The following is a 25885-nucleotide window of genomic DNA, read 5'->3' on the forward strand; positions in this document are numbered from 1 at the left end:
GGCAGACTAGCTGCACCACGATAGAGAGGGCTCAAGAAGCACGTTAGACACCTTAATCAGGGGCTAGGTTGTTTATTATTTTCTGTTCCTTTGTGTTGTACCTGATTCTTCTGCTGGAAGTAAAGCACCATCCCATTTATTTTACTGGAATGCCATATGTGGACTCTAATTCTGCACCTAACCACTGCACCACTGACACCAATCTACCAAGCTAATTACCCCACAACATCACAATATATATATATATTTAAGATGAGCATATTATATTTATTATATATTATAGAAATTATAAATCACTTTCATTTTTCTAGAGTGTGCACAAGTGTTTCCAATTTGTCCCACTGTTAGTGTGCATGTGATACATTTCCCCCAATAGTAAGTAATGAGGAAGTTGAGTTTGATTTTGCATTCTATTTTGCATTCTAATTTAATGGGGATTTAAGTGTAAACTTTGGAAGGGATTTCATAAACTGAACACAAAATCTCTTCTTAAAATCGACCAAAATCGAATTAATTGAACATCAGTAAATTAAGGGATTTTGCAGTTCGATATAAATTCAATTTCAGTCTATTTTATAGATTCTTAAAATTTAATACCAAATCGAACATTAGTACATTTACCCCCAGGGGGTATATTTACTAAAAATACATTTTGGATTTGCCATTCGATTTTGGATCGATTTCCATTCGATTTTGATATTGAAGATTTACTAAAGCCAAAATCGAATGTCAAATCGAACAGAAAACTGAATTTCTAGTCGAAAATAGGATCCCTTCATTCACTAACATTGGAATTGCAAATCGAACGTAAGTCAAACTCAAAATTGAACTTCAAATGCCCAAAAAAATAGAATAAGGAGAGACCCTCAATTTGAGCTTCTAAACACCATTCTGTTTACTAGAAATTGATTGTGATGCCTTTAAAAGTTCCCATAGCAAAGGTGTATTCAGCCCCCCCCCCCCCCCCATGGGGTTCAGTAGACATAGCCAGATGAACAAAAAAAATGCTTAAAAAGAATTATATTCATATACACATGTGTACATATATATCCATTTAAATGGATATATACATATATATATATATTCTGTACACAGATAAATGTGTATATATATATATATATATATATATATATATATGCAATTATAAATCATTTAAACTTTCCTAGAGTGTGCACAAGTGTTTAAATTTTTTTTCTCCTGTAATTTATGTATATACACATGTACACTGTATATATATCCATATAAATGTATATATAAATATATATACATATATATATATATACATATATATATATATATATTGGGAGACAATTATTATTGTCTTTTACTGGAGGGCACCTGCTTTATAATACTAATCACTGGGAGTGCCACCCTTGGACATTGTGTATATATATATATATATATATATATATATATACTGTATATATATATTTAAGATGAGCATATTATATTTATTATATATTAAAGAATTTATAAATCACTTTCACTTTTCTAGAGTTTCCAATTTTTTCCTGTTAGTGTGCATGTGATACATTTGGCCCAATAGGAATAAGACGTAATGAGGAAGTTGAGTTCGATTTTGCATTCTTTTTTGCATTCGATGTCAATGGGGATTTGAGGTTCGATTTTGGAAGGGATTTCATAAACTGAACATTTTATTTTATTTATTCATTTACAGTTACTTATATAGCGCAGCATATTCCGTTACGCTTTGCAATTTGAATCAACATTAATAGAACAAAACTGGGTTGTAAAAGACAGACATAAAGGTAAGAGGGCCCTGATCGCAAGCTTACAATCTATAGAACAGGAAATCCCTTCTTAAAATCGACCAAAATCGTATGCAAAATCGAATATTAGTAAATGAGGGACTTGTTAAGGGATTTTGCAGTTTAATTTAAATTTGATTTCAGTCTTTGTTTAAAGAATGATGAATGGTGCTGACACTTAATTTATACAAAATTAGGTGAACATTTTATTTTTTACCTGCTTTTGTATAAATTAAGTGATGCTGAATAGACCCCTAACTGCTATATGTAGACAGTTTTTGCACAGAAATAAATGCGGAAAAGTTGGTGGCGACAGGTACATTTTTATGTAATTAAAAATACTGTTAAGTGAACAATATACATATTTTCAGTGGTTTGTAAGTAAACCATTTTGGGGATGTGAATCTTTAAATGAATACATTATATGCATGATGAGAACTTTGGCCAGGATTCAAAGTGCTGACATATTTTATCACACCCACATGATATATGTCATTCATGTTACTGACAGTTGATGCTGATTTTGTGGTGTTCTAGAATGAAGACATTTGTTTCATAACATATGGGACAGTAGATTCCAGTCACGATGTGTAAAAGTATTTTACAGAACAAAGTATCTTATTAGGCAGTTAGTGTTTCTAGTGCTTATTCTCATCTTAGTTGATTCATATTTTTGTCTGTGAGTTTGTATTTCATTGGTCTAGACATATTTCGATTCAATATTTGTCAGTTTTCTGTACATGAAGTCTCTGACCTGGATCCACCAAGGGCAAACATGATTCCTGTAAATCATTTACTTTATTACTGTATCCTGAATCTGTGATGGCAGTGAAGATAGAGGCCATGGTACTTGTGCACCATTTGAAGCTTCAACTACAGTTTCATTAAGTACCGAGGTCCATGTGCTTTGTTTCGGGAGGTATTTATAAATCCACTGTCTTGTTCTGCAGGTCATGTAATCCAAACATTCGCTGCGCCATCTGGGTTGATTCCTGTCAAAAAACAAAAACAAACAACAAAGAATAAATTCTAAGCAAATGGATTTCTACATTAGTAGGATCAGATTTCCATAATAAATATTTAAGGTGCAAGTGAAGACATTTTTTGGTTTTGTGTAAAATCTGTTTACAGATTCTTGCTTTTCACAACGACCTCTAAAGTTATGTTTCAATTGCTCAGTGAATGGTGTCATACCTAATTGTGATGCCCGATATTTTACCAAAATGACTCCCATAAGCACATGCTGAGTTGGAAGTTGTGCCCCAAATCGAATTAGTATAATGTGCTCACTAAAAAAGTTGCAATTGCAAATATATGCAAAGTTTAAATAATCAAAAAATGCATATGTGCCATTTTACATACTAAAACACGCACAAAAACATAATATATGCACGAGTAAATGAATATAGCATTCACAATCATTAAATCACACGTGGTGCACTCGTTGTGGCGACTGTCATCATCATTGCGTATTTCCACCAGAACTCACGCTACAATTTTTGTCCCTGGTGATGATCATCATCAGCGTCACAGAGCTTTGCTCCAGGGGTTAAGCACCAGCAAAAGATATACCCACTGATAGATGTATCTGCAACTTTGTCCAGCTTTAGATAGATTGTAGTTATGTGAACATAACCTTTATTGTACTTGTCCTATGTATACATCTCCTTGTCTTTCCAGTATGTACAGTAAATGCCCCTGCTAGACGAATGCCTCTAAGGTAAGTGTTCATGCAGCGACACACCTTAGAATATGACCTCTCTGTGTTTATGAACTAGCCGCTGGGTGGTGAGAGCACAGGTTAGGACTACTCTTGCCGTAATCTATGCTATTACTATGTTGTTTTGGTAGTATAATTCAGCACTATAAGGCTGCCTCAGAGTGGCACACATAGTGACTGTAGATGCGGGCAGCTGCGTTAGCCTGAGTTATTACCTTATATAAGTGAGAGTGTTTGTTCAATCAATGTGGGAGTTCATGCTGTACAAGTGGAAACCCGCACCACTCTTTGGTTTTACACTGGCCCCGCAACTGTCATCATTAGTGTCTGCATTTGTACCAGCTACATTCTAGGTGTAAGAGATGAGTTAAAAACTGGCTTCCCTTCCCCATATCATACAGAGCTTTTGCTACCTGCCCACGACACTAACACAGGCCAGTGTGATTACGTACTTATCACCGCTCAGTTTGCATCCCAAAACATTCTATTTCATGGAAGCCAGATCTGGCCAAGTTGCGTCTGGCTCAGAATACGATGGACATATGCAGAAATATGTACATTTGAATCTACACATGCTCTGCATGCAAAAACTCGCCATTTATTAAGAGAGATCCATGAAACTCAGAATCAGCACTTATGAATGGGACCTCACATAATTCCTAGTGTCTTCATGTCAATTAGATCCCCGAGTCAGTCAGGGCAATGTACACAGCCATGGATGACCACAAAACCACTAGTCAGTGTGGAGGAAGCAGAAGAATATCAGGGAACACACATCAAATTTGACCTAGATTATTTCAGTACATTAAAAAATTGTAGCTTGTAATAAAATGTAAATAATAATAATAATAATAATAATAATAATAATAATACATGTTTTATTTATAATGTACTTACACAAGGATCATTTATACCTTCAAAGCTTCCAGAAACCCACTGCATGTGCTGAAATGGACTTGAAGATGTGAATTATATGGAGAGCCAGGTAATATATGTTAGAGGTCACGTTCCAGCTGTAAACACCGTCATCTCTCAGAAGACGACAACAGTGATACTTATTATGTATCTAAGGTGACTGAACAAATGGAATTGGTTTCCTTTGAAAAGCTATTTTTATTCTGAGAATCTTCACACTGCAAAAGGTGTATTTCTGAAGCATACCTTTCATCTGGTCTCATTAGCATTACTAGTCATTATTTATTATACAGTATGGTGAAGCAGGATTGAGCTTTTTTCATTTGGAGAAGCCACTGCTCCTTGTTGTGTATTTAATATTACAGTGATATTTTATTTTGTAGCATTATTTATGTGCCAGTTTGGTTATGTTTTTCAAGCATACATCATCACTTTTAAAGAAATATTTCTCCTTCAGGCTTTTGTATTATCAGGAGCAGTACCCACAATGCTCTAAAAAACATTGGGGTCTATGTACTAAGGGCCTGATTCAGACCCGTTCGCTATCTGCGTACGCTCACTAGATGTGTATGCAAATTTGTCAAAGGGACGCTACAGGAAGCGATTGCTCGCCAAGGCATAAGCACGCCCACCATGTCTTAACGAGCGGCCACTTTGTGTATGCGTACACCCAATCGCACAGGCAGAGCCGCCCACCAGCAACACGTCATCTCCAGGAAGTGTATTAAAACATTGGTACATCGAGCACCATCGGATGTGAACGCAGTGCTTGAAGTAGCTCAACCCTACCGCAAGCATTGGAAGGAAATCAGTGCAAAAAAAAGCAAGTGACGTGTACTATGACGCTGCCTGTTAATTATGGACGCCTCTAAAATGTTGTTGAAACTCTCAGGCAGGATGAGTGTTGCAATCGCAGTTTGTAGTTTGCGCACGCGCATAATGAAGCGTGCGCATGCGCGTACACAGAACATTGGGCCGCTTGCGAACGCACAGCGCGAATGAGCGGCTCTGAATCAGGCCCTAAGCTTTGGAGAGAGATAAAGTGGACAGAGATAAAGTACCAACCAATCACCTCCTGTCACTTTACAGTCTGTGTTTGAAAAATGACAGTTAGGAGCTGATTGGTTGGTACTTTTTCTCCATCCACTTTATCTCTCTCCAAGGTTTCGTAGACCCCATTGTGAGTTATCTGGCTCTATTTATATATGCCTCATATTGTTATTATTACCAGTTATTTATATAGCGCACACATATTCCGCAGCGCTTTACAGAGAATATTTGCCCACTCACATCAGTCCCTGCCCCAGTGGAGCTTACAATCTATATTCCCTATCACATGCTCACACATACACACTAGGGTTAATTTTTGTTGGGAGCCAAGCCAATTAACCTACCAGTATATTTTTGGAGTGTGGGAGGAAACCGGAGTACCCGGAGGAAACCCACGCAAGCACAGGGTGAATATACAAACTCCACACAGTTGGGGACGTGGTGGGAATTGAACCCACTACCTCAGTGCTGTGAGGCAGTAATGCTACCATTACACCGTCTGTGCTGCCCGTCTGTAGCTATAATCATAGCTTTCCATGTGACTGCTGTGGGGCCCAGTAGAGCAAGGGGATTTGTCACAAAGGAAAAAAAAAGTGCCCTAATATGGTTTCATACATAATCCCCAGCAAGGCATATGCTTTGGGACAAAATGCAGATAAAATTCCTGAGTTGGCCGCAGCCTCATATACAGCCGCAAATAGAGAATTTTGGCATACTGCGCATGTGCTGAAGCTACTTTTTGTAGTTTTACATATCCTGGGCGATTCTGAGTTGGATGGATGTTGACCGAATCTCCTCCTATGAGCATGAGCATGAGAAATGAGCATTTCTGGGTGGCAACTGGGAGACAATGCTGCGGTGGCACACAGGAAATCTGTCTTGTGGGAGTGTCATAGGAGTGACATGGGCATGTAGCCAGAGTTCCATGAAATTCTGAGGTAAATGTACAGCAAAGGGAACCTGCCTCTGATGGATCTCTTGCACTCAGCATTGCAAGTACCAATATTAATGATGATGGTTGTGACTGTGAAGGGTAATAAGTAGGTGGTTCGACTTTCCGCTTTAAGCTGTATAGATACTCGAATTAGCATATCTGCAGATCGCCTGGTGCAAGTGTATGGACGGTCAGTTGATTGCCCGTACACACAGCACGATGGACAGATATATCTGCCATTGGCTATGAAGCACAGCTGACGCGATATGTCTGTGAACGACGTCGTTCGAGAACATATCGCTGGTACACACTGGCTGACGGGCACACAATATATTGGCCGATCAATTGATTGGGCCAATATATCTGCCAGTGTGTACCCGGCTTTAGTTGAAAGTTAATCGTATGTACATTACACAAAAGAAATCAGCATGTAAAAAATGCATATATTTACCCTTTTGCAGAATGCATCTTGAGATGTACCCACCTCTGCATATTCTCCTGGTTGGCTACAAGTCATCATCAGTGAGTACATGCACCTGCCCTATATTAGATGCAATAGATATATCGCCTACCAGCTGTATATTTGCATATAGGGTGCAGGGGCGTATCTACCCATTGTACAAACAAGGTAAATGAAAATGCCAGCGCTCCCTCTAGGAGATACAGGAAATATTATGAAAATGCCAGCGCTCCCTCTAGGAGATACAGGAAATATATATATTGATTTTCCTTGCATCTACCCATTGGCCAGGATGGCACTTGCCAGGGGCGCCAGCCAAGGAGGGGGCGCCACCCGTGGCCAGTGGGTAGTGAACTTGCCTAAATCATTTCCAGTGAGGAGAGTGACGCATCCCCTGCGGCTAATCCCAGGCTCCTGATCACATGACTCATGTGATGTCTCCCTGGCCTGCCAGTATCCGGCTCTCTTGGGACAAGTGGCCCCGGCACCCGACAGGAAGACAGCCATTACGGCCACGGCGGGAAGATGGCTCCGGCATGATAGCGGCCCCGGTACCTGACAGGAAGACAGCCATGACGGCCCCGGTGGGAAGATGGCTCCGGCATGATAGCGGCCCCGGCCCCTGACAGGAAGACATCCATGACGGCCCTGGCGGGAAGATGGCTCTGGCATGATAGCGGCCCCTGTGGCGGCACACAACGGGAGGATAGCCCCAGGATGATAATGGCCCTGGCGGGAAGATGGCCCCGGGCACCCAGCAGAATGACAGCCCCATTGGAAGGACGGCCCCAGCACCTAGCAAGAGGAACTGTGCAGGATTGTTCAAGTATGTAATCACCGGGTGGGGGTTGCTTTGGTGCTGCGGGTTAATGGGTGGCTGAGCTGTGGCAGGTAGGGGGCTGAGCTTAACTTTCTGCTGTTGCTGGCACTGATACTGCTAACAGTAAAGAGTGGCAGGCAGGCAGGCAGCCAAAAGGGGGTACATTTAGCAAACGATGTAGGGGGGTAAGGGTCAGCTGCTCTGCTGCTACTACTTTAGGCTACCTTTCTATATACCCTGATCCCCTCCCTACCCCCAGCACTGTCTGCCTCTGACATCTCCTTTCCCCCTGGTATTGCACCGGCTATCTATCCTGACCCCCTCCTTCCCCCAGCACTGTCTGCCCCAACCCCTCCTTGCCCCCCAGAACTGCACCAGTTTCTATCTACCCTTACCCCCTCCTTGTCCCTAGCACTGTCTGCCCCAACCCCTCCTTGCCCTCCAGTACTGCACCAGCTGCTATTTACTTTTACTCCCTCCCTACCCCCAGAACTGCCTGCCTCTAACCCCCTCCTTGCCCCCAGTACTACCGCAGCTGCTATCTACCCTTGCCCCCTTCCATCCTCCAAAACTACCTGGGGGGGTCGCCAGTCCCTGACTTTACCAGGGGTGCTCGGACTCATAGATACACCCCTGATAGGGTGGTCTGAATAAGACATGTTTTGTGAACACACCCTTCCTGAGTGAGAAATTGGTCCTTCACAATTCTGCTATGCCTCTCTGCTGGTAAGTATAGAGGCGAACAAAATAAGTATGACTTGGCAATCTCATACCTGCGTGAGTCTGTTATCTAAAACTGTGCAGTGCAAATCAAAGATACCCTCCTCAAATGGGTGTTCATTCAACGCTTCATTAACCCCTGTATGCATTACATCCATGACTTATATGCTGAGTACACACTAGACGATATGTCATCCGATCCGGCGTATTGGACCAACATATAGGGCACATCATCTTCAACTCCTAAAGTTGTTTTTTGTTTTGTTTTAATCAACTCTATAAAGAAAAAATCCACTTTTACAGTATGAATAGGACAATGGAAATGTGAAATGTTACTAACTCTGTATATAGTACTGTAGATATTAAAAAGCATTTTTGTATTGCATTTTACATTTGTGATTACTTGCAACTTGCATCCATATATTTAGCTACACAGATCTATCAGATCCTTACTGTGGTGTTTTTTAAAAAGAAAAAAATGCTAAATGCGTCAACATGGACCCTCCCCCAGATTGCTTGCGATAAAGCTCTGTCCCTGTGAATCCACTTCATATACATTTCACTATATTTTTTGAGTATGTGCCACCGTCAGCCAGTGCAACCCCCCGCCACTTACCCCCCCAAGCAATCACCCTCCCCCCCAACTTACACTTAACTGCTTGGTGATCGATGCTCTGGTGAGGTCCTCTCTCTGGGATTCCGGTCAGCTGGTCTCCGGGCTCCTGCACTGTGACCCCAGTCAGCTGTTTTATGCAGCAGCTAACCAGAGTCACAGTGCAGGACCCTGGAGACCAGCTGACTTTAGTCCCAGAGGACTTCACCGTAGCACCGATCACTGGTCCCTGGATGCAGGTGTGGTGGGTTTTTTTTTAACAATTTTTTTAAAGTGATCAGCTTGTGGTTTTTTAGACCACAAAGCTGTTTACAGCTGCCGGCTCCCGGATCTGTCGAGGAATCGGGGAAAAGCCCCAATAACGCCATCCAAAGGTGGCGTTATTATCACAGGGCTTCCCCCGGTATTTTTTCACAATATATTTTTAGTAAATCTGAGCAGATCACATTTCCCATTACAAGCATGGGAAATGCGATCTGTTTACTAAAAATATGTGAATTGAAGGGATTGGGGTCGTTGAAAACTACTCAGATTGCCCTTTATTAAATTTATGTGATACTATAATAATGTGAAAAGGGTGTGAAAACATCAATTTTCACATAATTTTAGTAAAAATAATATTAATAAATATGCCTCCCTAATTTCCATAATTATTACACAAGTTGTTTTTTGTTTCTTTTTTTTTCCGTTTTAATGACCTCTATCAAGGAAAAAAAATCTGCTTTGATAGTATGAATAAGACAATGGAAAAAAAAAGACACATAATATGTAAGGCACCAGCCTTAGTGACTCCATTCTTATCAGCACTTGGAATGTACAACAAAGTAAAGGTGACTTTGAGGCTATCAGTCACGGAGAGGCACTTTTAAGAAAAAAGAGATTTACATTTACATAACAGAGTTTAATCAAGTCACAAGTCTGACACATACCGAAACCTATAGTTTCCAATAAATCATGGTAGACCATATTATCTTTCAAAAGTGATTCCGCAAGAACATGTAATAATAAAATGCTATAAAAGTACAGAGTTGAAATTGTTTGTATACAGAGCAATAACTAGACTTGTTGGTGCCCTGTGCCAGAGAGAGCATTTTTTAAATAGGGACATAAGATAGTGCACCTGAAAAAGGGCCATGGCCTCATCGGGAAGGGCCAGGGAAGAGATAGGAGAGGCCAGGAGATGCTGGGGATAAAAGAAAAGGAAGCTACAAGTGAGATTGATAATAAACAGGAAAATTGGCAGGCCCAAACAGCGCCCCCTGCCCTGCGGTGCCCTGTGCCATGGCACTGGTCACACCACCCTAGTTGCGGCCCTGCTTGTATATAAAGTGTCTTATGGAATTTCTCAGAGCCATTTATCATGCTATGACTTCTACATTTCACCAGATTTACAGTAAATTAGCAGCATGGAGGGTTCAAGAATGTACTAAAATATTTAGTTCTAGGACTCACTGCTGAATCAAAGTGAGTGTACAGTATAATTTATTGAGTACCCTTGTACACACATTTCTGAAAGGTGTCTGGCAATGATTTTGTGTAAGTGGAAAGTATTTTTTTTATTTTAATTTATTGTACTTCTTATTATGACCCGGATTTATCAACAAGTTATTTTCTTGTTATCACTTGTCACTAAAGTGGTGATCCCACCAATCAGCTACTGTCATTTTTCAAACATATGAAGGGTAATTGGTTGAAGCACCATTTAAAATTAGTAACGAGTGATAACAAGAATAGCACTCATTGATAAATCTGGGTCTAAATATAATTTTCTAAAATACTATGGGGCAATAATTCCCACGTGGACCAGCCCACATGGGAAATGCTCTACAGTTAGCGGCCACTGACTGGCTGCCGGCTCCTGACAGTTCACACTGATCAGTCAGGAGTCGGGTAGCGGTGTATGTGGTCACAGACATACACCACTAATGTAAGTATCTGGATCGTGTTGCATTTTTTTTTGCCAAGACCCCTGTATGCTACGGAGACCAGCACGAGAATGGAGGTGAGTATAAGATCTATTTTTCAGGTACTCCAAAAGGGTTCTTCTATCTACTTCTAAGTTTTACTTTAGACGATGTGTGTGTACTGTGTTTTTTAACTATTTAATTTACAGTGGGGGTACGGGTTCCGGCTGACTGCTGGCATTTGTAGTTCCACAAGTGCCAAAGAGCAGACATGCTGGTACCTGTAGATCCACTGTAAATTACAATAGTTTAGAACTATATACCACATTATTACCCCCGTACCCACCACTTCAGGGGAAAAGCCCCGGGCTTCATCCTAAGCCTGGAGTTTCAGGAGAGGGAACCTCTTCTTGGGGGGTCCCCACCTCCCCTGAGATCCCCAGCTTGGCTGACTGACTTGGGGTTTTAATGCTTTGGCCCTGGAGACCCGGTGAAAGGGTCTTGAGGGTCACAAGCGGGTCTGAATCAGGCCCAGTGTACACTAGTGATGTAGTTATCACTCCTTGCAGCTTCTAGTGATGTGAATAAGACATAGCTTTTGAACAAAAGGATGCTTGCTGCGGCTATGTCACAAGTACTGTGCATTGGCTAGGTACTTGATGACGCTAGCTTTCACATGTGGTATCAATACTACTTTGTTATAAAAATATATAATGATAAATAATGGAGATTTTTTTTTCAAATGCAGTGTCTTGTGACCTGTCTTTTTTAGTATAGTAGAAGACCTTAAAGGATCACTTACAAATACATGACATATTTATTTTCTATAGTGATGCACTTCCTCCCCTGCGCTGCTCTGGAAAGGCTGCAAAGAAGAAGCAGACCAGTCAGAATACAAGCTGCAAGGTAGGTGGCTTTTAGGCAGTGACACTTTAGTTTTATCATTATATCTTCTTTCATTGTTGTGGAATTACAAAGCACATCATGTCCTGCCAGAGGGCAAGATGTAGTATGTAGCTACAAAATAGCTGGAGAGCCATAGGTCACTTTGGAACTTTCCTCATATTCATGGTACCTAAAACCACCTTAAGAGATGGGGCGTTATTTACGTACTATGGCCCTGATTCAGACCCGTTTGCAGCCGCTGGCCGCTCGCTGGGTCTGTGGGTGTTTTATTATTGTCTCCAGGCCGCTCGCAAAGCTGTGGGTGACCACCCACAGCTTGTGCGAGCGGACTGGAGACCGTCGCGATTATCGCGACCATCGGGCTTGCGACGAGACCCTGGGGTAGGGTCTAGCAGCCGCAAGCCCGAGTGGACTTCCTGCTCTAATAGAGCAGGAAGTCCACTACTGACATCACTAGTGATGTCAGTAAGCCCTCCTACAAACACCAAGTGTTCCTAAGAGAACGCCTGCGTTTGTCCGGCCAACCCCCCTACCCGCCCACAGCGTTTTGTTGTGAGCCCCGGAGCGACTGAACTTCAGTCTCTCTGCGGGGCTCGCACATGCGCATGCTGAATGTGTCCTACTACATCTTTGCCGATCATGCTACAAAGGTACACACGCATTGTGCCATGCAATTACCTGCAGCAGCATAAGCTACGGCGCGCACTGTTATGGCACCATGCATTCCTATGGAAGCGCAGTTGAGAACGCAGTGCGCGTATCCGCTTGCAGGCACACGCCTCGGGCAACGCGTGGCGTGATTTGCTGTGTACGTAGCAACGATGTAGCAGGACACATCTGTAGCAGAGATTATGTTCAAATCTCATTTTCTGGCCCCCAACCTGATTCCTCCCGTTCCCAGTAGTTCCAGTCCCTGCAGTCTCCATTAACTGGAAGTACCATGCCACACTTGCCATAATTTTCCCCTGCCTAAGAGCTTGAGTTGTTGCTCTCCTGCCTCTTCTCCCCTCGTAATATAAGACAAAGTGCAAAATGGTTGCTATGCAGTGCAAAATCAGCTTTGGATCCTGTGTATGCATGGATGTATCTATTATGGGAGCAGGATGTGCTGTGCAGAGCCGAAACTAGGGTAGTGCGGCCGGTGCCATCGCACAGGGCACCACAGGTCAGGGGTGTTTGGGCCAGTCAAATTTCTGTTTATTATCATTCTCACTTGTAGCTTCCACTTATTTCATCCACAGCATCTCCTGGCCTCCCCTATTTCTTCCCTGGCCCTTCCCCATGAGGCCATGGCCCTTTTTTGGGTGCATTATGTCTCTTTGAAAAATTAGGGGGGCACCAATGCTCTTTCTGGCACAGTGCACCAAAAAGTCTAGTTACGGCTCTGGTGCTGTGTACAGTACAACCTGCACCCATAGATAATACTTAGCTCCACTGATGCTGCATTTTCCTGTAGATTTGCACATGTGCAGAAGAGTCAGTGCCAGTCTATTCGATACATACAGCACCTCAGTATCAGAGTGGGGGCTTGCACAGCGACTGCACATGGGCCCCCTCTCCTCTTAAACCACCCCTGTCTGTGTGTTTTGATTTGTACAGGTTGCCTAGATTTCTGCCAGGTCATGTGTTCATGGTGAAAGATGGTGGCACTTGCAAAGAAGCAGCAGTGTGGAGGAGTTGGATGCATTGTAGGCATTCCTATTGACGTACAGAGTATGTGATCCAAATAGCCTTCGTTTTCAGAGCAGTGAAGAAGCAAAATGTATTTTTTGCAGAGCAAAATAATTGTCCCATGTCATACAAAGATGAACTCAGCCTTTTACATTTTGCAAAAACAATTGCATTTTGTACCAGCTCATGAGCACGCCATCTATACTCCCTCTATAGAAATCAGTGTACTGTTTTGTCTGTGCAGATGCTTGCACTTCTATGGAAGACTGCTTTTAATTTATTTATTTTTATTTAAATAAGAACCCTGTCTTAAACTTTGAATCTGGTATTAGGTATAACACTAATAATAGTATTTTAGGCTAACAATACTTATATTCAATTTAACCAGTATCTCATTGTTTAATATTCTAGGTAAGGAACAAATGGTAGCTCTTGGCAGACTCAATGACAAATTCAAGAAAGATTTAAGGTGCACACTCACCCTTGTGCTCATGACACTACTTTGCTTGTCTCCAGGATTAACCGACCTGGTCCACTGCTCCTACTGGGCTCTGCACAGAGCAGTCTGATGTGATAAGTTATTGTGGCAGACCTTGTACCGGATTACAGATCATGGATGGGGAGTAACCTATGGTCCTGTGCTGGAAACAATTAAAATGTGGAATTTAAATAAATATATACATAGTTGTAATTCCCCATTCAATAACGTGTGATATGCTCGTTATCACTTGTTACTAATCTTTAATGGTGCTCCAACCAATCAGCTCCTAAATGTAATTTTACAGGCTGTTTTTGAAAAATTACAGTTAGGAGCTGATTGGTTAGAGCACCATTTAAGATTAGTAATGAGTTATATCAAGCATATCACTTGTTATTAAATGGGGTCCAACGTTTTTTTCAGATCAGTTCAGTGCTAGAAAAAGTAGTAGATGAAAAGAGGTTTAGGGGTCTATTTATCAGTTTGTGATGATTTTTTCCACTTATCACCGCATGTGGGGCTTATTAATAGAAATCAGCCCAATTTATTTAATGAAAACACTTGTTTTTACCAGGTTCAGGGATATTATCCAATTAATAAATAGAGCCTTAATCCTCAATTGTGTACTGTCTTAACATTATCTCAATTATGTTGATATTCCTGGGCAATGGTTACAATTTCCTAGAATATTTGTAATAGTTGATATTAGTGCATGCTTGTGGAATAACCTGAGGCATTTGTCACATATATGCCAATTCAACCTAATAAAGCAAGATAATAATGATAATCTATTGCATAGCACTCATCTGCTTGCCATCTAGGAATAACAATCCCGAAGTAATGTTGCAATCCCAGGAATTCAGGATTACTGGGCTCCAATTTTGGGATTACGTGATTGATTTTAGGATTGGTATTAAAGGAAAAAGGATCAATGAAAGCATTATAATTTTAAATGTATTTTTATGTCTTCTCCATCCATCTTCTTTGCCATCCATTCTCCCTTCCTGTCTTCTCTGCCATCCATCTTCTCCTCCTGCCCACCCTGCCATCCAAGCTCCCCCTCCTGTCCTCTCTGCCATCCACCTTCCCCTCCTGTCTTCCCTCCATCCATCTCTTCCTCCTGTCTTCTCTGTCATCTAACTCATCTGCCAGTCCTCTATGCCCCCTTCCAGTCTTCTCTGCCATCCATCTTCCCCTCCTGCCCTCCCTGCCATCCAGCTACCATTCCTGTCCTTACTGCCATCCATATCCCACCTCCTGTCCTCTCTGCTATTCATCTCCACCTCTTGTCCTCATTGCCATCCATCTCCCCATCCTGCCCTACCTGCCACCCATCTGCCACCTTCTGTCTTCTCTGCCATCCATCTTCCCATCCTGTCTTCTCTGCCAGTCATCTCCCCCTCCTGTCTTCTCTGCCAGCCAACTCACCCGCCTTTCCTCTCTGCCATCCATCTCCCAGCTACTGTTCTCTCTGCTACCAGCACCACCTCTTGTCCTCATTGCCACTCATCTCCCACCTCCTGTCCTCTCTGCTAACCATCTCCACCTCCTATCCTCACTTCCACCCATCTCCTCCTGCCTTCCCTGCCATCCATATCCCACCTCCTGTCCTCTCTGCTATCCATCTCCACCTCCTGTTCTCACTGCCATCTATCTCCATCTCCACCTCTTGCCCTTCCCTGCCATCTATCTCTCACCTCATGTCTTCTCTGCCATCCATCTTCTCCTCCTGTCTTCTCTGCCAGTCATCTTCCCCTCCTGCCCTTCCTGCCATCCATCTTCCCCTCCTGCCCTCTCTGCCATCCATCTTCCACTCCTGTCCTTTGGGCCAGCCAACCCCCATCCTGTCCTCAATGCTATCCCTTCCCTTTCTGTGCCACCTGAAATTCTTCCTCCCCACTATCCTTCTGTCTCTACACCTCATTCTATTCTGCTCCCTTACACTCCTCTGGCAACCTTCTCCCTCAAGCCCCCCCCCCAAGGCATCCCCCTCCCTTCTACCCCTTCCCCTTTCTCTTACCTTATTCAATAGTGACACTCAGAAAGGGCTTTTGTCATTGACGGGTGTATTGGGCCTCTCCTAGGCCTAGCTAAAGTAGAGGAGCTAGAAACATGTGATTCAGCTGTTCTCAGTCACTGATTGGCTGGGAGTGTGCCACGCAGTGACATCATCAGCAGTAGCCTCGTTATAAGACTCCATCAATTCTATGGGCAGGTGGGAGGACATGAAAGGACCAGATAATGTGAAACCAAAAATATAAATATCATCCCAGTGCCACCTGGCCCAATCCACAGTGTGTTTTGAATACTGTAATACCCGGATTTAATGGTTATAATACTAGGTAGTTTTAGGATTCAAAAATGTCTGGGATCCCGCGTTTTGAATTTATAGAGCCAGCTGAACTAAATGCTTATTTGGATATAGAAGTGGATGGATGGACCGTCTAGATGTAAAATGTCTCCAGTTACATTACAATGTAGAAGATTAAATGATACACATGACAAACAATAAATATGTTTTATCTCTATGTATGCTTCCAGTACTAATTGTGAGGCCTTGCATGTTATACAATAGCTATCTTGAGTAAATATGACATAAATCTGGATGTTATTTAACTGTTGGGATGATTACCAGTAATCCAGAGGCCACCAAACAAGGATGTCTAGAGACAAGGCCATGTGAGATGCAGGCAGCAGTGAGATTTTGGTGATGGTGCTACTGGATTTAAAGTGGCAATTTGTTTTAAGGCAAAACCAACCTGTCTGTGCATGCTTTAAAAGAAAATGCTGCTTTAAATGTAAAGGCTACATCACTGATATCTCGCCACTGCATACAACTCACAGGTTAGTACTTTTGGGCCGAGGGCTATGAAAACCATAAGAACACAACTGCTGCAGATATGAAATTACTATTCTAATTCAATTTTATGGTAGAACAGGCAGTTTTGAGATGGTACAAAGTTCTGAAAATACCATCTTTAGGACCTATTCAATTCAGATCTGCAGATGTGCAAATTTCCAGCCAGTATGATTAGGAAATCTCACTTGTTTTTTCTTCAATATCTCTATAGGTGCAAACTAAAACAAGCAAGATTTCTTTAGTCAGATATCCTATAATGCATAAGCCCACAATGTGATTCGCTCTGAATCGCATCATTGTCAACTACAGTAATCCCCCCACTTTGAGTTCTACAATCCATGCAATCACTCCTTGGACTACCCCCATACAATTGGAGCAGATCAGCCAGATAGACTTTGGTTTATTTGTAGTGTACATATATAGTACACCCGTACTCACAGGAACACAGACGGATAGCAGAGATGCAGCTGAGCATACAGCAGACCAGCTGGTCATGTATGTAGGCACTGGCAGCAGAATATTGCAGGGTCCCCCATGGAGCTAAATAGTACACAGCCTTGTCGCTCAAACACAGTGAAAAGATGGCGCAGCCATTATGGTAAAGGAAGACGCTTCAGTTATGAAGCATCATTAAGGGAAATGCAGTCGCTTACTCCATATTCAACAGTAAGTTCCATAATGTTATCAATGAACCTACTGTACTGAGTTAGTTTTGCAAATCGAGGGTAAATTGTGATTTGGTGATTGATTGTCTTTGTCACTACAAATGCATATCCCTATGATTATCAAGAACCTGCGCATGCCTATACTTAAGCGTGCAGAGAACTGCCTGTATGGAGGGACCCCTGAGCCCAGAACCTATAATATGAGATTACCATACATCATATTTCTGGAGTCTGGGCCTGATTCAGACCCGTTAGCAAGCGCTGAGTGCTCGCAACCAGGTAGATGGTGGCCCAGAACGCATGCGCACGACGGAGCTGGCTTCGTCGTGCGCATGCGGGAGACCGGATAGCGATGGCCAATCTATCGTTCCGGGTCTCGCACCAAAGGGGGTGTGCTGTCGATGTTGAGTGACAGCACGCCCCCTTTGGTGGGCGGGCCGGGGGAGTGGCTGCCCAGGTGGAGGCGTTCGCATGAGAACACCTACCGTCTGGGGGCGGCCCCACTGACATCACAAGTGATGTCAGTGGGAGAGCTTTCGGCTCTGTTAGAGCTGAAAGCTCTCTGAGACTTGCGGCCACGAGACCCTACCACAAGGGTCTCGTAGCAAGCCCGATGGTCGCAATGGTTTTGACCATCACGACCATCATCCTGGCTGCTCGCATTAGCTGTGGGTGGCAACCCAGAGCAATGCAAGCGGCCAGGAGGCCGCTCCATAAAAAAAAAAAACACCCTGATTCAGAGCGAGCGCTCTGTGAGAGCGTCCGGCTCTGAATCAGGGCCTCTGTCCCCAGGGAAGCACATTTCCTTAAGACCAAGGCTAATTCTAGTATTTGTGAATGTGCATTATGCTCGCAAGTGGGTCAATGGCCGGGCAGTGTGCACGCGACACGTGCGCACTGCGTGTGCGCAAGCCCCGTAGTGAGAGAGATGTTCTCTCACTCCGGGGCTAACTACAAATGGGCGGCTTTCGATGTTGATCGACAGCTCGCCCCGTTTTGTAGGTGGGATGGGGGGCTGGCTTGACAAACGGAGGCATTCGTGAAGGAACGCCTGCCATTTGTGGGCGGCCCTACTGACATGACCAGTGATGTCAGTAGTGAGCTTCCGGCTCTATTAGAGCTGGAAGCTCACTGGGGCTTGCGGCAGATGAGACCCTACCACAAGGGTCTCGTCGCAAGCCCGATGGTCACGACCATCGCGATCATCACCTGGCCACCCTTGTAGACAACATTAGTCGTTTTCCCTCCTGACGTCAGCACGAAAAGATTTAGTTTTGATGTGACGCGCAAAAGTGCCTATGAGAAAAACAGTCTCCAGCTAGGTGAACTCCAGCCACGTTAAGTGCTTTATTTACTATGCTTTATTTACTGTCATGCCGAAGCAGACACTTACTGGAAATTTGGCTCTTTTAAAATTAAAGACTCGTTTTTTACATAAATGAAATAGGAAAGTTAAAAAAAGGGAAATAAATAAATGTTGTATTAGTAAACAGGGCTTACATAATTTTTCTTGAGAAACTGGATAATACGTAGCAATCTCTACATGGTATAAGATATTTAATGGTTTAGGCATCGTAAGTCAAAAAAGAGCTCAGACGTCCATTTTTTTATTTGACTTGCTTCACTAAAATCGACACTGCTCGGCTCCTTTTTTGTCATACATTAATGTTTCATACACATAAATCTTCCTCGACAAATGCCCTATAGAATATTGAAAACTGCAACCGTCCAGTGGTTGTCGAGTTTAGCCCAAACAAACAAACAAACAGACTCCTACTAGAGACTTCATTTTACTATGTACAGATGGAGACTGCGGCCTGGCCCTATTTAGCAAGATCTGAAAGTCCTGAAAGTTTTTCTGAGCTTTGCCCTGTTAACTAACTCCATCTCTAGAGAAGCCAATGCAATGATACTGTAGCTATCTCTTTATTGCCAATCTCTTCGCTGGGACAACCTTTTCTTAGAGTTGCTGCTCCGGCAAGGGATTTTTGATAAATTAAAATAAAAAATATTCCTTACAGCTGTGACGAGAAATAATAGTTAATGGGGCCCAATTTAAAAAAAAAATGCTAAATAGGTCCCATAGTGCTGAATGTCACCTGGACACTTAAGAGAGTAGGGGTTCCTCCTGATACTACCACTGCCTTTAGGTTTTAGTGCCATTAACACTTACACATACAGATATGCCCAGTTACATTAATGCTGCACACACCTGCAAATGGGTACGCGCACCCACGACCCCATAGGATTGCATGGTGTGATCACAGTGCGCTATAGCTTACCGTAGCATATGCAGCCGCATGGCGCGATGCGCGTGCACGTTTGTAGCGCAATCAACAACAATGTAAGCGGAGGCATCTGAACTGTAGTTCTGAGTAACCTATTAGGTAGCATGGAGCTGCTTGTAGGATTTTATCTGGGCTCATGTGAATACCTGGAGAGAAACTGACAAAGGGGAGTAATTTGAAAGTAGGGTGTGGGCTCATTACACTATGGGCCTTATTCAGACCCGGTCGCAAGCGCTGAGCGCTCGCAACTGGGTTGATGTTTGCCCACTGGGCATGCGCACGTCGGAGCGACGGGCGCTCCATCGCTACGGGTCTCGCACCAAAGGGGGTGAGCTGTCGATGGTGATTGACAGCTCGCCCCATTTGGGAGGCGGGCAGGGGGGTGGCCGGCCAAATGGAGGCGTTCCCGATGGAACACTTGCCGTTTGGGGGCGGCCCCACTGACATCAGCAATGATGTCAGTGGGGAGCTTCCTGCTCGATCAGAGCAGGAAGCTCCCTGGGGCTTGCGCTTGCTGAGACCCAACCTTAGGGTCTCATCACAAGCCCTGATGGTCGCGATGGTCCTGACCATCGCGACCATCAACCTGGTCGCTCGCTAGAGCTGTGGGTGGTAACCCACAGCTTAGCTAGCGACCAGGAGGCTGCACTTCACACCACAAGTGGCCGCCCTCATTCAGAGCGACCGCTTGTATCTAGCGATCGACTCTGAATGAGGGCTAATATGTTCACCAATTGGAGAAGTGCGTTTTCTGTGCAGCATATTTGCAAATGAGTTTCATCACTATTCAATATATATCGGCAATGGGGATTATCAAAGACTGTATAAATGTCACCTAGACAAATAACTTGAATGCTTCCTATGACCCATCTGGCCTTCTGTCGGAATTGTTTATACATTTCTATTTTAAGATTAGTGATGGCAAACCAAAAAACATCAATGCTTCCATTATGTCACTTTGCTCTAACATGCAGTTGTCCACTTTTTGTAAGAGCATCATACAGTATCTATAGATTAATCTATTGTTAGTTTGGCTTTATAAATGTCCCCAACGAGTCTTCCTTTCAGATGTGATTCATAGTCTTTGACATTTCTTCTGATAATATGTATCAACTCCTCTTGTTCTGTATGTTATAACAATCCTAGTCGTGTATTTTAATCAGCACTCACATCTGGCCTTTGTGCTATGAAATCAACTTTCATGCTACACGTTATGAGATTTTACAAGATGTTCTAAGTAAGTCTTCCACTTAAGGAAATGTCACAAAGTGACAAGTGCCCCACAGATGAATAAAGAACAGGGAGATTGAAGAGAGCAAGTTTGTAAAGTACATGAATGAAAAGCTAACAAAAACCCAGCATTTAAACTGTGCACTGCCTCTCTAAGATAATACTGCAGAACTGTGTCAGGGTCATTTGTCATTGTGACAGGACTACAGCAAAGGCTAATTGTATGCTGCTTGTACTAACTGCACAGAATGTACAAATGAACACTAAAGCACTGGACCTTTAACACTGTGTTCAGATACACAATAATAAAACAATAGAGATATATTGAATTTATACAGTAGTCAGTATGTAAAGAGTTCGGAAATCAAAAAAGAAAGAAAAGTTATGTAATAGTTGCTGGTTATGACTACAGAGTACTTCTCTTCATTGGCAAATGCAAGGGAATGCCTGAAATGCAGTGTATAAGGAGACCAATGTGTACATGTATGTCCAGGGCTGGTGCTAGGTTCTTCTTATGCCGCTCACCCAGACTCCTGGATTTGCTGCAATGCTATGCAAAGCAGGGGACTTGGACTGCGAAATGGTGCCCACGTCTGGAAATAAGAACATTCTGCTCAGACGAACTGGCCCTACTGCCGCTTCTTACTGTGGCTTGCTATGATCGCTGCCCCTGTACATATTTGAAGGATTACATACACTGCCCTTTTTTGAGGCGGACTGTGGCTGGTTACGTGAGAATTATGCCCTCTTCATGGCCTGGCAATGCTCACTCTAAAATCAAGCATTTGGAAACCCCCTCTCTAGAAATCCCACGTTTGCCCCTGCTCTTAGGGTTCTATTCCTCATCACTTAATTTATACAAAAGCAGGTGAACATTTACATTTTAACCTACTTTTGTATAAAATGTCAGGGCTATTCTAAAGGTAACCAAGGAGATATCAATGATATCTCCTGCTTACCTTACAGCCCCAATCTGGCCCGCCGTCCCCATACTAGTGTACTTAAATTCTTTAAGCTCCGAAAATACAAAATTTCTGGAGCTAGACTGCACGCAATTCACGCAAGTGCACTAACACTGATGAGTCAGTCTCAGCACTGCTATGTTTTACCACTACTAAAGTAGCGGTGACTGCATTCACGGGGACAACTGATCTCCGGATCAACTGTCTCTGCTCCAGAGTAATGTTGAATTGTTCCTGTGCTTGCGGCGAGTCAGAATGTTTTTACAAATTCCCATACAGTGCATGCACACAAACAGTTGCAGCAGTAAATTATATTACTTAATTTCTGTACTGCATATATGCACCAAACACATGTATGCATATGTTCGTCTGTAGAGTTTATTCATATTGATTACTTTGGAGAGGCAGAATAGAGCTGGTTGGCGTGGGCAAGAGTAGGCTGAATATAGTAAGGGTATGTTCACATTATTAAGAGAGACACAATTACAGTAGATGTGGACTCATCAGCTTATAAGGTGCATCTCTTGCAGGTACCGGTAAGGCTGGTGCAACAATATACAATTCAATAATGTCAATGACTATCATCAGCACTTTCTATGCACTTCTAATGCTGGGTACACACTAGACGATATGACGTCCGATCTGGTGGATCGGAACAACATACCGGGCACATCATCTACTGTGTACCCGTTATTTTGCTGATGATGCATGCTCCTGCGCATCGTCAACGACATCCTCCATCGGAGCTACATGCAGGTCCAACGGAGGATGTCGTTAGCGAGGGCCATGCTGTCAAATGCAGCATGGCCCCCATCGTCACTCTGTCGCTGCTGGCATCGGCAAGTGTGTATGCACTTTCCGATGCCGGCTCCCCCGCCAGGTCCTGCCGCTGAAGATGTCAGGCACACTAGACATCGTCTAGTATGTACACGGCTTAAGTGGCTGATTGTGTATTGATCCCTACAGATGGTAATTCTAAATTCATTAGCATGGTAGCTATATTATATGAGGTGTGTCCATATATTTACATTGCTTCATTGACATTTCTATTGGCCTACTGCAGGACAGAAGATTATCATATGATTTTCAAAGGGTAACACAACACATGTCAAGGTATTTGTATTTCAGTATATTTGATATTGAAAAAAATACTTTCACATTTATTAATGTTTGTAAAAGCAATATTCTATCAGGGATGTAGTCAGCATCCCAGCGTGCAGGATGCCGACGAACTAAATACCGGTGCTGAAATCCTGACTGAGTCAGGTTGCTGGCTCCAGTATCCTGACCACCGGCATCCCGAAGGTAAGTATCGGGGGTTAAGGGAGGGTTAGGTTTAGGGTTAGAGTTAGGCACTAGAGAGATGGTTAGGGTTAGTCACTAAGGGGAAAGGGTTAGGCTTTGGGTGCGGGGAGGGGGAGGTTAGGTTTAGGCACTAGGGGGGAGAGTTAGGGTGGGATGTAGTCAGGATACCGGTGGGATCTATCCCACTCGCCGATATCCTGACAGCCACATCCCGACATGGGACTAAATATAGGCATCGAAATCCCGATGCCTATCATTAGTCCCACTACTAAATTCCGACACCCGGGTTACCGAACGACGGTAAGCCGGGTGTCTTAGCGTGTAGCCACAGGGGGGGAGGGCTCGCTTTAGGGACCCCCAGGGGAGCTTAGGGTTAGGCACCCCCCTGGGAGGGTCAAGGATAGGGTAGGGAAAGGGGCGGTTAGGGTTAGGCACCACTAGGGGGGTTAGCGTAGGCACACCCCTGGGAAGGTTAGGTTTAGGGTGCAGGGAGGGGTGGTTGGGTTTAGGCACTAACGGGGGGGAGGTTAGGGTTAGGAACTAGGGGGGAGGTTAGGGTTAGGCAACACTAAGGAGGGAGAGTTAGGGTAGGGAGAGGGGAGGGTTAGAGTACTTACCTGCTACAGTCGGGATTCAGACTGGTCGGGCTGCCACTGTCGGTTTTTGATCCGGCGGCATTACATACCGATTCTGTTAGGGTTAGCGTAGGGGTTAGTGGTTAGGGTTAGTGGTAGTATACTTATCTACTGCTGTTGGGATTTTCACTGTCGACCACTGGGAACTCCAAACCCATTCTATCATGTGTGTATGACACTTCATTACATTATATTGAGTACAAATAGGGTAACATACTGTACATATATTTAGCATGTACATCTAACACTGTTAAGACACATGTTATCATGGGGTGTAAGTATACACACTTGTATGACTAACACACATCTGGTGTAAATGCTACACTAAATATATACATGTAAGTAAGCTTTTTCTTGCATGCTTCCTTTCCTTTGTGGCCAGCCCTAAATGAGCCCCAGTAAGAGATTCTTTATTTGATGTCTTTATACCAGTGGCAGACTTGAAACTAGCCAGGGGCCCAGTGTGCTAAGGAGACTTCAATTTACCCATTTACTATCAGCACTACAACTACAACCTTGGTATGAAAATTATCGCCTGGCCTAAACACTGGCCAGGATACATTGTAGAATCAATTTACCACTGTGTTAGATACACATTTTCCACAAACCATAGGAAAACCGGAAGTGCCATGCAATACTACTTTCTTTTCATAGCATTCTGTAGCAGACTCTCTTCTACAGTAATATAGCTCTATCTGGGGGATGTGCTCAAGTGGGGCCATGGCACAACCTATCGGATGGCTTTTGTATAAACTATTTGCTGCCACTTCATGATGATGAGGGCTTAGCAGTGGCATCTTGGGGGGTACAGTTATACCTCCCCTGCATGCCCAGCCCACAGAGAGACCCAGGCCCTCTGTACCAGCACTACCCCCTTTTCAACACCTCTTATCGTTAAACAGTACCTTCACAGAACTATGGTTGCTGACAACAGAATTAAAATATTCTTTGTGCGCAAACCATCAATGGTGGATAAGATGTAATGAGAAATATGATGTGCCTTACCTATCTACGCTTACACTGACAACAATTATTGTAATGTAAAACTTTTCAGATGGAGATGCTTACATTATATCCATGTACATTTCAGTGGAGATACTAGTACACCTAACATGACTGAGAATGTTTATTCCAATGTTTTGACAAGGGCTGTAACTAGGGTATGGCACAGGGCACCGCAGGGCAGGGGGCACTGTTTGGGCCTGTAAATTTTCCTGTTTTTTATCATTCTCGCTTGTAGCTTCCTCTTCCTTTATCCCCAGCATCTCCTGGCCTCCCCTATCTCTTCCCTGACCCTTCCCCATGATGCCATGGCCCTTTTTCAGGTGCACTATCTTATGTCTCTATTTAAAAAAAAAATTGGCACAGGGCACCAGAAAGTCTAGTTACGGCTCTGTTTCAATTACGTTTTTTTCTTCATCTCACTGGTTTTGTCCTTATTTCTACTTTATGGAACTAGTGAAAACATGGTTTGCGATTTTCACTAAACATACACTTATCAATGTCTTGTATTTCCCCTGCTCTATATTATTGGGGATTGCTAAAACTGTGGCAGGGCATGCTGGGATGTGTAGTTCAACAGCAGCTGGCGCACCCCTGATCTTCACCATACCCACTGTTTTCCATTCTGCATCTTGCGCAGTAGACTTAAAGCCAGAGTCTTCTGCACTGCCAGAGAGGAGGGGGCCCACACGGAGCATGCACACGGACCCTCTCCTCTCTTAAACCACCTCTGGTTAGTAATATTCATTTTCAAGTCAATTTCCATGTGATTTCTTACACTTCTGTCCTAACAAATGGAACATTTAATTTATTAAAAAGTTAATAGTTTTAACCACATCTAAATGTATTCGGTATTAGATGTTGATGATTGCCATTCTATCTCTGCCAAGCAACATAAAGATAGTAATGAGATTATCTCATGCCTCATGCTGGCATAGGACGTCAGCAGCTGCCATGTGAAAACAATCCTTTGCAGAA

General features: G+C 43.3%; 1 protein-coding gene across 1 annotated transcript in view; it reads right to left on the reverse strand.

The window, feature by feature from the left end:
- Nucleotides 1–2383: 2383 nt before the first annotated feature.
- The window catches only part of HRH2 (histamine receptor H2), a 41565-nt gene continuing 18063 nt past the window's right edge, over nt 2384–25885 (reverse strand). The window contains exon 2 of the mRNA XM_088475790.1: nt 2384–2761. Within this exon, the coding sequence (XP_088331916.1) occupies nt 2563–2761 (199 nt within the window). The 3' untranslated portion in view covers nt 2384–2562. The remainder of the gene's footprint in view (nt 2762–25885) is intronic.

This window comes from Taudactylus pleione, unplaced genomic scaffold, assembly GCF_031769625.1.
Source record: "Taudactylus pleione unplaced genomic scaffold, aTauple2 ptg000178l, whole genome shotgun sequence".
Taxonomy (NCBI): Eukaryota; Metazoa; Chordata; class Amphibia; order Anura; family Myobatrachidae; genus Taudactylus; species Taudactylus pleione.